This window comes from Heterostelium album, assembly GCF_000004825.1.
Source record: "Heterostelium album PN500 unplaced genomic scaffold PPL_scaffold9, whole genome shotgun sequence".
Taxonomy (NCBI): domain Eukaryota; phylum Evosea; class Eumycetozoa; order Acytosteliales; family Acytosteliaceae; genus Heterostelium; species Heterostelium album.
This window is the reverse complement of record NW_008805071.1, coordinates 1,152,192-1,165,327: the sequence shown is the minus strand read 5'-3', so window position 1 is coordinate 1,165,327 and position 13,136 is coordinate 1,152,192. Positions and strand designations below refer to the sequence as shown.

The 13,136-nt window shown below is 35.2% G+C and overlaps 4 protein-coding genes across 4 annotated transcripts; 2 read left to right on the top strand and 2 right to left on the bottom strand.

Moving 5' to 3' along the window:
* Window positions 1-53: 53 nt before the first annotated feature.
* pirA (component of SCAR regulatory complex) lies at window positions 54-4,406 on the bottom strand (the record flags this gene model as incomplete). The annotated part of the gene is made up of 5 exons (XM_020579771.1): window positions 54-69; window positions 95-189; window positions 394-726; window positions 796-3,730; window positions 3,844-4,406. 5 exons carry the CDS (start codon window positions 4,404-4,406, stop codon window positions 54-56), a joined length of 3,942 nt encoding a protein of 1,313 aa, XP_020430446.1.
* Window positions 4,407-5,372: 966 nt separating this feature from the next.
* PPL_08971 (Bifunctional endo-1,4-beta-xylanase xylA precursor) lies at window positions 5,373-8,103 on the top strand (the record flags this gene model as incomplete). The annotated part of the gene is made up of 2 exons (XM_020579770.1): window positions 5,373-7,181; window positions 7,273-8,103. The coding sequence occupies 2 exons, from the start codon at window positions 5,373-5,375 to the stop codon at window positions 8,101-8,103; spliced, it is 2,640 nt and encodes an 879-aa protein (XP_020430445.1).
* Window positions 8,104-8,556: 453 nt separating this feature from the next.
* On the bottom strand, window positions 8,557-9,348 carry gchA (GTP cyclohydrolase I; the record flags this gene model as incomplete). The annotated part of the gene is made up of 2 exons (XM_020579769.1): window positions 8,557-8,972; window positions 9,060-9,348. The coding sequence occupies 2 exons, from the start codon at window positions 9,346-9,348 to the stop codon at window positions 8,557-8,559; spliced, it is 705 nt and encodes a 234-aa protein (XP_020430444.1).
* A 2,653-nt stretch (window positions 9,349-12,001) lies between these two features.
* Window positions 12,002-13,067, top strand: PPL_08969 (uncharacterized protein; the record flags this gene model as incomplete). The annotated part of the gene is made up of 3 exons (XM_020579768.1): window positions 12,002-12,371; window positions 12,457-12,681; window positions 13,027-13,067. 3 exons carry the CDS (start codon window positions 12,002-12,004, stop codon window positions 13,065-13,067), a joined length of 636 nt encoding a protein of 211 aa, XP_020430443.1.
* Between the last annotated feature and the right edge of the window lie 69 nt (window positions 13,068-13,136).

Sequence of the window (13,136 nt, the reverse complement as noted above, 5' to 3'; positions counted from 1 at the left end):
ATTTATTTATTTGTTTGTTTGTTGTTTATTATGAAGTATTTGATTGTTTGGTTTTATGTTGGGTTGGTGCTATTATTAATATTATTCAATTTACATTGGAGGAGGAGGTGGTGGCATACCGAATGGTGGAGGAGGTGGTGGCATATCATCAATCATTGGTGGAGGTGGTGGAAAGCTATTTGTCATTCCCTATTATAAAAAAAAAAAAAAGAAAAGAAGATAATAGTTAGCATTAGATTAAAAATAAATGAGTGTTGAGTTGATATTGAAAGATAACAATATTACTATTGATTTGTTTATAATAATAATAATAATATTGTTGTTGTTGAATCTGTAATTTGATTATATTTTATCTGATGTATATATAATTGATGTCAATTCGAATTTACTTACAGCGGCGGGTGGTGGTGGTGGTGGGAATGAATTACTTCCAGCCAAATTGTTACTGCTTATACTATGAGAGAGAGGTGCATTCGATACTTCTTCGACGGTGGTGGTGATGATGAATTGCTCTGCTTGCTCGGTGGCTGGTGGAGATAGTACCATGTTGGAGGGAGCTGGTGGTGGGCAATAAGTATTGAGAATCGAGAAGATCTGTTGGTTCATATCCTTCACGAATTGCGCAGTCTTGAAAAAGTTTTTCAAAGCTGGCTTATCGCTACGAACTGCTGCTGCTTCCTCAACATTCAAAATATGATAACAGAAATCAAACAATTCAAATCGACACTACAATGAAATAAAATAAAACACATTAATATTAATGTTTTGGATACCAAACAACACAACAAAACTTACTTGTTGACCCAAGAAATGAATAAAAGTACAACCGGCCCACATGTAACCGTCTCCAAACAACTCTTGGTAGGATTTGTCGTTTTCGTTGGTGAGTGGCCAGCATGTTACGAATTGGAGTGCACTCCAGAGACGATAGAACTCGGTGGATGAGTCGACGTTGATCACTCCGTTGTCTGGTGCGGTACCGGACCATTCGGAACGGACGTTGTTGAGAATCTGTGAGATACGTTGAAGTACTGATTTGAAGAGTGAGGTGTTGTTGTCGGCCGGTCGATAGAATTTATCGGCACGCCAAGCGTTTCCAACGATCTCGTTGAAGTACTCTGGTACTTTGGTGACATCGGGTTTCTGTTCGATGAGCTGTGCCAATTTCTGGAGTTGTGAGTAGAGTGGCGATTGAAGCGTTGGATCTTCACCGGTGGGATCTTGATACCACGATTCCGGTGTGAATCCAAGGAACGGTGCAGACTTGGTGAAGATCAGTGCATCGGATTGAACGAGTGCCTGATCCAAAAGGTTCATAAACACGATACTGTTTCCAAGCTCACGGAAACACTGGATTACCTCTGGACGCAAATCGGGATAGGTGTAGATATCCTTTAGCTTCAACTGGAAGTAACCGTAACCTCCTTCAGTTCCGTAGTCGTAGATCGGTAGTTTCTGACTTGGTGGCATACCACTCTGGATCAACTCACGACAGTACGGTGTGAGAACATTGTTGATTTTGATCTCAATGTTTCTGAGACACTCACCGATAATCAACGGTAGATTCTTGCGACCGACGACGTTGATCAGAGCGTGCATGTGTGGCATACCAAGGAAGCTCTTGTGCAACTCGGCAGAGTTGGCATAGGCAGCATTCAACTGCTTGTTTCCAAAGAGGAATAGCGGGTTGGTCTTTGGCATCGATTCACGTTGAACCTCCTCGGTGAAGAGATACGGTGCTTTGATGAAACGCTGGGTGATCGAATTGAATGTGTAGTTTGGTGCGAAATCAGACATGATCTCAAAGATGGTGTGAAGAGCGATACGTCCGTGGTAGGAGACGAGCGATGTCGACTCGTTCACTTCATTCAAGATCGACTCCAATGGATCCAACTGAAGGAATTGTGAGAGCAGTCTGTAGGTCAAACGGATGTTGATCAACTGAGTTTCGAGTTCGACGATCGATGTCAAATCCGATGCTTCGTAACGCGAGATGGCATACTCGATATTCTGACGCAGGTAGGTGTTTTGACGCTGTGCCAACAGGCCAGAGAGATCGACGGAACGTCCCAACAACATGATGTGTTTCTGACGGAGCAAGACATCGAATCTCGACTTGGGAATGTTCAACTTGCCCTGGAAGTGGAAGGTTTCCAGCTGTTGTTTGTAGCTCTTGTCGAGGAGGATGTTCGATGCGGTCGTCTTGAAGTGAGTGTAGATCTTACCGGACAGCTTGTAGAGCAGCTGATCGAAACAGAGATTCAACTCTGCCTCGATTTCGTCGTAGAGGAATCGTTGGTTCAACGACTGGAGAGCACGGTGTGCAGTGTCGTTGTACAATCCCAGTGGGTAGAAGATGTATTCGATGAGCGAGGGATCGTCCGACTCCAAGATGTGATCGGTCAGAATCCATGGCAACGATGTCTCAATTGGGAATTGTACACGATTGTTCAACTCCAAATAGAACTCACGATACCAGAGATCGGCAAGATCGGTTATCTGGTTGACGGTGCTACTGATGTTCAGCAGGTAGCGGTAGTAGAATGCAGACTTGTGGAATGTCTCCAACTCTTGGAATTGCGAGCTGCTAAACTCCTTCTTCTTGTCCATCAACGACGACACGATGGTGAGGATCAGGTCGAGTTGGGTGCTCGAGGGTGGAACGGCACGAATGGGAATCTGTGGCTTCTCTTCGCCACTGGTCGACTTCTTCTTGACGTTGGCGGCTTCGACTGGCTCCTGACCGTTGAACCAATCGGCGGCGAGATTCTTGAGTTGTGTCAGCTCGAGCTTGATGTGCTCCTTCTTCTTGGCGAACGACTTGATGGTCTCACGCAACTGCACCTGAACAAACTGTTGAATTTCATTGTGGATGATCTTCTTGATGAGTGGCTCCAGCAGGGATTCGTGGCGAGCCATCAACGAGCCAAGACCCTTGATCATAGCGATAAACTGGATGAGAGCGACACGCTCCTCAGGACGATAGTTGAACTTAACGACACGCTCATAGTCAAACTGTGCGGGAATGGTGTTGTCGTTGTTTGGCTTTGAGTATTTCCAGGCGGATTGCTGGAGGACACGCGACGACCAGTCCGAGAGGATACGCATACCGAGCAAGATCACCTCGGGAACATCGGTCTCTGGGAAAGGAAGTGGATCCTTTGGATTGCGGGATCGCGACGCACGGATATCATTCACCATATTGGCGAAACGCGCAGTGTAGTCGATGTAGAGCTGCTTGGTCTGGTCGACACAGTGGATGATCTCATAGTCGAGAGCGACCTTTGATTCCAAGGTGGAAGTTCCCCATGCCTTCTCGTCAAAGTGTGGCGAACGCTTAACCAGTGCTTCGAGGGTGATCTGCATGTCTCCGTACAGTGGGACGACCGGATTCTTTCTAAAGATCTTGGCGTAACGTGACAAATTCAACGACTTGTTCTTAAAGATGTTGTGTTTCGAGTCGTTCTCGTCGATCAAGAACAAAACATATGGCATCACACGCAACAAACAATGCTTCTCCGACGGCAATATATACTTATCGTTATCCAAATAGTCTGCGCACTGATTGACGATGATCGGGAGAACATCGTCAAACTTTTCGATATTATGCAAATCCTGCTTCAACGTTGTAGTGATCGAATTCTGATGTGCCAAAAACAAATATAAAGTATGATTCTCCTGTGTCTGATCTTCAGCTCCCGACATTTGTTTTCTCAAAAATCCAGATGCTCTAGAAAAATTGAATATTAAAAATTAGTTTTTTCTGGAAAACAAATAATTTCTAAACACACACACACTACCACACTGCCACTCAACTACTACAACTACTACTACTAAACATACCTTTTAAAGAAAGAGAAATCGTTGTTCAAACATGCTTTCATGTTTTTAAGTGCATCTAGCAGTGCGAAAAGATCGAGTAGTTTGATTAGATAGGATATCAGTGCTTCGGAGGCGATGATTGTTTCTTTCTTCTTGTCGTAGGTCTGTGCGAGTTTCTTGATGTACTCGCAAAACACTTTGATGGTATCACGCTGGAAGTACATAAAGTCTTTGAGCTTCTTGATCTCTGGTTCGAGCACTTCGAATGTGCCCTCGTAGATCTGCTGCTTGTTGGCCTGCTCGGAGGTCTTCACCTGTGGCAGCGCCTTGGAGCACGAACGATAGGTGTAGACCATGTTGATAAAGTGTTCACCTGCCTTGAGTAGTTCATCCATCTTCTCCATTGCGGCCATCTCCTCTGCCCATTGTGTATCGTAAGCATTACGGTCAAAGAATGCATTGCTACTGTACGAAGAGTATCCAACACTCGATGGTAACTCCTCGATCAACGATTGATCGTCCTGAAATGGAAATGACTCTAGAATGTCCACTCTCTCATTTGCATCTTGAAGTGAACTAGACATATCTTTATCTTTATCTTTTTTATATTATTACTATTATTACTATTGTTTAGCGTTGTTATTGATTGATTGAGTGAAAGTTGTGTATTTATGAAAATATGTGTGTTATAAAAGAAAAAAAGAAATAATGAGTAAAAATAAAATACAAAAAATAAAGATATTTTAAAAAAGGTTAAATGTTGTTGTTTTGATTTATATATATTTAATGTTACAAATGATTTGGAGGTGTATTGGTGATTGATTGGTGATTGATTTATTGCGTATCTATATAAAAAGAAAGAAGAAAATATTTAAATATTTTAAATCTATTTAATTATGAACTTGTTTGACCTTTCTAGTTATCTCTTTATTTAAAACAATGAATATTGTAATCACTTAAAAGTTGATCAAAATTGTTTGAAAAAAAAAACCACTATTAAAAAAATAAAATAAAAAAATTGATTTTTTTTTGAATAACAACAAAATTTTTTATTTTTTTTTGCAAAATTGGATCGTGTGTTGATTGGTTTTTGACACCAAGATCTATTTCGATTGTTTGCAAACACTCTAACTATCTTCTTCCATATGGATTTTCATAGTTGTTATATTTATTATCTCGGTATTATTAATTAATTAATAATATTATGTTCACCTCATTATGATCTATCTACTTAAAAATAAAGGAATATTAGTAACTTTTATAAATACACTATATTATATTATTTTATTTTTGAACCCTGATTGTACTTGAACAAACACACAAATTGATCTTGGTACTATTCTTTGAGTAAAGATACAAGTAAACAACAAAGAATTGTACTATTCAATGATAAATAATGATGTGTTTGTGGTAAAAAAAAAAAAAAAAATTACCTTTTTAAAAAACTTTTAGTTCGTTTTTTAATTTTTTATTTTATTTGAGAAGAGGTACTTTTTCAAGCTAGTCTTATTGTCATAGAGTAAAGTTAGTATATCAGAGCAGTATTAACAATGTTGACTGTATCAAACTATACTTCAAATACAATTCTGAGACATGGTTGTTGTAGTAATAGTGGTAATGTCTTGAGAAGTAGTTTAAATCTAACTTCGAGATTATACTCTACCACCAATAATAATAACAATAATAACAATAATAGTTCAAACAACAACAACAATAATAACAATCAAACTCAAAATCAAAATCAAAATCAAAATCAGAATCAGAATAGACCAAAGTTATCATTTTTGCAGGATAATAGATTACATGACCCATCGAAAAGACCATTGTCTGCAATCTTTAATTTCCCATTGAAGCAAAACCAACAAGCATCACAGGGTCAATCTAATAATAACAATAATAATAGTAATAATAATAACAACGCGAATACCAACACCAATAATAGTAATAGTAATAATAATGGTAATAGTGGTAATTTATTCTTTTCATCACCACTTTATCAACAACCACAATCCGATTTATTTAAGAATATAAATTTCAATCAACAAAAGAATGGAAATCAACAACAGAATCAGCAACAACAACAACAACAGCCGAATAACAATGCGACAAACAGTAGTAATAGTAACAAATCGACATTCCCATTCTCTGCGAAACAATTTCCAAATATACCACCTAAACATCAACAACAACAAAATCTACAACAACAACAACATCAACAACAATCACCTATCTTTAATATTCAACAACATCAACAATCGACAGCACAACCACCACCACAACAAGGAACTCAAATTTCATTTTTAAATCACTTGAGACAATTGAACCAGATGAATCAAAAGACATTACAACAAAATAATCAACAACAAAATAACCAACAACAACAACAACAACAAACAACTAAAACACCACCAGGAAACAACAACAACAATAGATTCAAAGATGCAAATTTCGAAAACTCTCAGAAACAATTTGAATCGTCATTGAATCAAAGAAATGCTGGTAGAATTCAAACACAAGTACTCACTGGTTTCCAAAATCAACAGAATCAACAACAACACCACCAACATCAGAGTGGACAGTCATCAACATCGCCAACTGGTAAAACTTCATCAACATCAGCATCATCAAAGAACAAGAAGGATATTCCAGATTCCAAGCGAAAGGATCAATCGAAACAGAGAGCCGATGGCTTTGAAGGTGAGAATGGCGAAGACGATGATTTCTCCGATATGTTTGGTCGTGAGCGAAGCGGAAAAGACAAGAAAAAGCTGAAGAAACCCAAGCGTGAATCCGGTGGTTACAAAGCGTTGAAGGCAAAGCAGCAAGCCGATGAAAAGCGTTCGGCACGTGACTTTGACAACGACAGAGAGTTTGACGACAACGAATTTGACGAGAACTACGACTATGGCGATATCATGAGACAACGAATCGAGTATGGCGATCACGACATTGAGGAGGGCGAGCTCGTTGACGACACTGTCTACAGCGCTGAGGACGTAGCCAAAGTCAAATACTTTAGCAAGGCAATCGATCCCTCCACCCAAGTGAGATTGCGTGTCAACCGTGCATGTCGTCAACTGGGAATCAAGAAGCTCAAGTACAACGAGGATATCGTTCGTCTCCCGAATGTCAGGGTGATCGGTACCGACAGCAAACTGGTAGCCGAGTCGATCAGTGGCAAGGAAGCAATGAAAATGGCCAAGTCACAGGAACAAGATCTCCTTTTGATCCACGAATCAAACAACCCCGAAAACCCAAGCATCGTCAAGTTTGTCGTCATGTCCAGACACGTCAAGTCCTACGAACTCAAGGTCAAAGAACTCAATGCTAAACTCAGAAAGAAAGATAAAAATATATTTGTAAGTTGTGATATAAATTGTTAATAATAAGAAATAATATGTTACTAATTATAAATATAATTAATAATAATAATAATAATAATAATAATAGTTGTCACCAACTATTCAAGCATCCGATTTGGATATGAAGATTAGAAGATTAAAGAGATTTTTAAAGGCTGGATTGAAGACAACGGTGTCATTGGTATTCCCTGCGACATTGTTTAATAAGGAGGTTGGTGATCTGATATTCAAAAAGGTGGCAGCACCCATTGCTAGATACGGTAAATTGGTGGAGCAGTCTGATACCGACAATAAGGTGATGGTTGCCAAGTTTGTACCGTTGTCAGCTGCTGATTTAGCAAAGATAAAGAATGAATTGACCTACAAAGATGAAAATGGAAATACAATTGAAGAAGAGGATGATGATGATGATGATGATGATGAATTTGATGAGGATGAAGACGAAGATGATGAAGATGAAGATGAAGAGGAGGATGAAGATGAAGATGAAGATGAGGACGAAGATGAGGAAGATGAAGATCAAGATGAGGACGAAGATCAAGATGAAGATCAAGATGAAGACCAAGAAGATGAAACAGAAATAGATAAGAAACAACAACAGGTACAACAAACAAAGAAAGAACAACCTCAAAAACAACAACAAACAAAGAAGGAGTTAATGGAAGAGTTGAAGATGAAGCAACAGGAGGAAAAGAAAAAGAAACAACTTATGAAGGAGTTGGGTATCAGTGAAAAGGAAGAGAAGATGATGGATCAAATTTTGAAGCAAGAGAAGATCAAGGAAGAAAAGAGGAAGGCTAAACTTGAAGCACAGAAAGCAGAGGAAGAGAATAACGACAACGATGATATAGACTTTGATGATGAAGACGATGGTTCCTTCAAGAAGAAAGGTCAAAACAAAAAGAATAAAAAGAAATAAACAAAACAATATCTATCATTGTACCTATACAAAAAACATATTGTTATCAATCTATTATTATTTTCATTGTTTATTCAATAACTAAATAAAACAGACAAACAGATCAGATTATTATTATTATTATTAAAAAATAATTAACTTTTTTATTTTAAAATTTAGGTATTCCCTAAAAGTTGGAGAGTCGAAATTTAACGACCAAGTTAAGTTAATGAATGAATTCCATTTCGGTGTATTTTTGAAAATGGATTATTAATACTAGGATTATTGTTGTTGTTTGTTGTGTTGTTGTAAAGAATGTTGATAGTTTGAAATATTATAATATCATACATTTGGTATTGTGAATTGATTGTTTGTTTGAATTGGAAAAATGATTGATTGACTGATTGATTTAGAAAAAATAAAATAGTTTGTTGTTGATTGTTTGGGTGAAATATGTTAAGCACAAGCTTTTGCTTATTTGTTTGATCTAATTAAACTGAAAAATTCGGAACGTGTACGAGAATCTTGTTCAAAGACACCGCAGACCGATGATGTTACAGTGGAGGAACCTGGTTTTTGGACACCACGCATCACCATACACATGTGTGAGGCTTCGATGACGACAGCAACACCCATTGGGTTGAGTGCTTCGTTGATGGCCAATGCAATTTGACGTGTCAATCTCTCTTGTACTTGCAGACGACGTGCAAAAATCTCGGCGATTCTTGCCAATTTGCTCAGACCCAACACCTTACGATCTGGAATATATCCGATATGGCATTTACCATAGAATGGTACCATGTGATGTTCACACAATGAGAAAATATCGATATCTCTTACAACGACCATCTCATGATGATTCTCATTGAAGATGGCACCACCAATAATTTCTGGAAAAATAAATGGAAAATAAAAACATTATTAGATTATTTTGTTTGTTTGTTTGTCTTGTGATATTATATCAATCGAAAACTTACCATCTACTGATAATTCATAACCATGTGTAAAGTACATCAATGCTTTGGCCATACGGAGTGGTGTCTTTTGGAGACCTTCACGCTCTGGATCCTCACCGATGCTCTCTAGCAGTGATTTTACGTTTCCTTGCATCAGAGCGAGTGTCTTCTCGTTGTTGACCGATGCGTCTCTGACTTTGGTCTTGACTGAGGCCAACAAGGCGTTGGTTCCGTTGGCTCTGTCATAGACTTCGTCTTCTTCCTCCTCTTCTCTGTGATGATTTTGATAGATCTTTAAATCGGTGTCCATTGTTATAAGTTGTATATTATATTACTAGTGTGTAGTTTTCTGTATAAGAAAAATGAAAATAAAAATGAAAATGAAAAATAAAATAAATAAATTGATTAATTAATAACTAATGTTTAGGTATATTGTCTATGCAAAAAAAACAACAACAATTTGTCAGAATAGAAAAAAATAAAAAAATAAAAATAATATTTAATAAATGGAATGAAAAAAAAATGTCAAAAAATTGTTTTTAGAATAGAAGAACAACCGAACAAAAAAAAAAACAAAGATCTTGTCTATGTTTAAATTAAGTAAAGTAAAATTAAGTTAGGTTTAGTTTAGGGAATGAATTATGATTTAAATTGATATGATTTGATTTGATTTTACTTTTAATATATTTATATATTTTTTGTTATTATGTATTTGTATTTGTTGTTTTTAATTATTGTTTTTGGCACTTAAATAAACCATTTACTTTTTTTAATTAAATCTTGGAAGTTGCGTGGAGAAGTGTGAGCGTGCAGAATAACCTTCTTGAACTTTTGGTGTGTGGTGGGGTAGTGTGGAATGTTGTGGGGTATCAAAGTTTTAAGAAAAAAAAAAAAATCAAAACTTTTGAAAAATGAAATCATGTCGTTGGTTTTTTGTTTGTGTGTGCTGACAGCATACATAAACTTTGAGCGATTCTAGAACAGAACAAGACACAACTTCATCGATTTGTACAAATAAATGAATTACAACTTACAAACAACAAATTAATCTTTTAAAAAAGATAAAACTTTAACAAGAAACAAATTCACCATCAAATTATGAAAATGTTAATGTAATGAAACAAAAATGGTTATTATTTGATTATTATTTTTAGTGTTAAAATGAAATGTAACAGTCGAGTGAATGGATGCATGAACGAATACTTTACTTTGAAAAAATAAAAAATATGTGTGTATGTAAGTTAAGTTATTTAATAACCGTTTTCTCGAACTTTTGATAATTATTTATATATATAAATAGATAATTTAATTGTTATTGTTGTAAGTGAATCGATTTGAAAGTGTTAGTTTGTTTAAATAGTTTCATGTTATTTAATTAGATATTTTCAAAGATCATATTTAGTGGCTCTTCTTAAAGAATCAAATCTTAGCTATTCCAATTCTGCAAAAGATGCTGGATACTTTGATGGAATCTGTCAAAGAAAAGTTGAAAATGAGAAAAATGAAAAATTTTGTTCCATCGAACAACTAATTCTGTAAAAGTGTAAACTTTTGATTACTTGATTTGCTTGATGATACTTATGATATCATGACTAAGCGTTGGTTATAATAATATCGTACATGCGGACTGGTTGATGTCGCCAATTCCATATATTATTCCGATATTTATGATGTTATTATATTGTTTTGTTTTTCATTTTATTTATTGTCATTAACAATCACAATTTTTTTACTTACTTTTATTTAGTTATTATAGTGTTATAATAAATGAAAAAGATAGATAGAGGTTTAAATGAGTGATCAAATGATGAACTGACTTTAAATACCTTGTTTTTTTTGTCTGTAGATTTTTAAAACAAATCGTTATGTAATGTTTCTTTATTATTTATTTATAGTAAGTGTAGATTAGGTGTAGTGTAGAGAAAGGGATAGATTACCAAATTCATACAAAGCCACCAATAAATGTCTTAAACCAATTCATCTAATTTATTAATTTTTTATTTTTATTTTTTCGCTTATAAGCAATCATTACCATATCCTATGACTGGAATCACTGCACTTCCATGTCACCATTAGTTTGATTACTACTCGAAGATTCTATATTTAATCGAATCACCAAAAAAATGAACATTCATTTCAAACAAAAACTTTTGAAAATAAAAATAAAACATTTTTTTTAACCAGTTTTGCAGACAATCAGGGATTTGAGCTAAAAAAAAAAGCAAACGATTGTTTTGTGTTTAATAAAAAAACCACGAGGTGTTTAAAGTTTATTCTGATGATCAGATTTGTTGTTGTTTGTGTGGCAGTTCACCTTACAAAAACAATTGTTAAAACAGACTATCAGTTTGACAAGAACATTTCAACACACAAATACATACATAATAAAGTCACTTGTGTTGAATATATACGACTTACAAACTCTATTTTTGAGACATTTAGAACATAAAAATAGAGTTATCACTGATTCTTAAAAGTTGGTTACAACAACACATTTTCCTCAAAAATAGTTAAATGAAGTATCACCTTTCATATTATTTGTAAATAAACATTTAAAAAAAATAATAATTGAAAATAAAATAAATTATTGGTTAATTAAATAATAAAACGAACATATATAGATAAGGAAGATTTTTATAATTTTTTTTAATTTATAATTTAAACTATGATCATATGAATGAGACATTAAAAAAAAAAAAAAAAAAAATTCAAATTTTGGCGCCAATAATTTAGAAGGAATTATGATTGAGCAAGCTTTTGACAATGTTTGATAGTTTAATATCAAGATAAGTTCTTTTATATATACATAAGTTACTATTTAAATATAATATCTATTGATAATGAATGATTTTTAAAACAATCAAAGCTTAAAGAAGAAAGAAAGATAGAAAAAAAATAATAATTATTTATTATTATTATTATTTTGTAATAAATATAGAAAATAGTATTAGAATATTAATAATATGGAGAAGTTAAAGAATAGATTATTCAAAGCGATCGAAACCAATGGAGCTGCAGGTGAATTCTCAAAGTTGGCAGCTCCCAAGTCGGAGGAGATGAATATGACAGAGTTTTTAACGTGGTTACCCAGTAAGCACCATGAGAGTCTATTCGATTCACTCTTAAACAATAAGTTGATACCGTTGATCGAAGAGGAACTACTGGTACCATCGACAGAGGATCAAGACATCGATAGCAACACCTCCAAGACGATATTGATCGATTCACTCAAGAGTTTCGAATCTATCATCCACATTTGTCATTGCTATATAAAGATCAAAGAGAATACCAATCCACCAGAGCAACTCTTTCAAATAGCAACAATATTTCACAGTAAGTTTATAAAGTGTTTCAAACTATATCAGTTCATTCCATTTTAATATTAAACGATATGAATGTTTTTTTTTGCAAATTCCAGGTTTATTATTACCAATGTTAAATTTACAGATGCAAATCGAATCAACCCAGTTGTTTTCAAAAGATATACTTTTGAGACTATCGAAATTATATGGAAAGATTGCCAATGAAATATCATTGCTTTGTGAAATCTGGTTCAAACAAGATCGTCCCAACAAAGAGGAACTCGTTCCTCAAACCATTGGTTATCTTGTTCAGAAAGCTTTTGAATCTACAGTTGTCGCTGGTATGAAATTTATATTTAGAAATTACTAGATCTTTTGATTTTATTATTATCGAATACTAATATTATTCAAAAACATTTTTAATAGATATAACTAGATTATATAATATGAAGAATGCGTTGCTATTGTTGGATTTGGGTGATGAGAGTTCCGAATCTATAAAGGAGTTGCTGCTGGGTTGCTTTATTCAGCCACAGTTTGTAAAGTCAGTGGAAGGCAAGAAGATGTTGGTATTCCTCTTTAGTTTGCGACCACAGTTTATCGATTTGATTCACTCTGTAGTCAAAGGACAACTGGTGTTGTGCAGTCGCAGTGTTTTGGAGGCATACGCCGAAATCTACTATAAGGCATGGCGTGCCGCTACCGGACCGTTTCTGCTGCGCATTGAATTTGGCTGCCTGCAAAACTTGGCGACTTGCGCCATTCATGCAGCCAATCCAAAGTTGTTCAAGTGTTT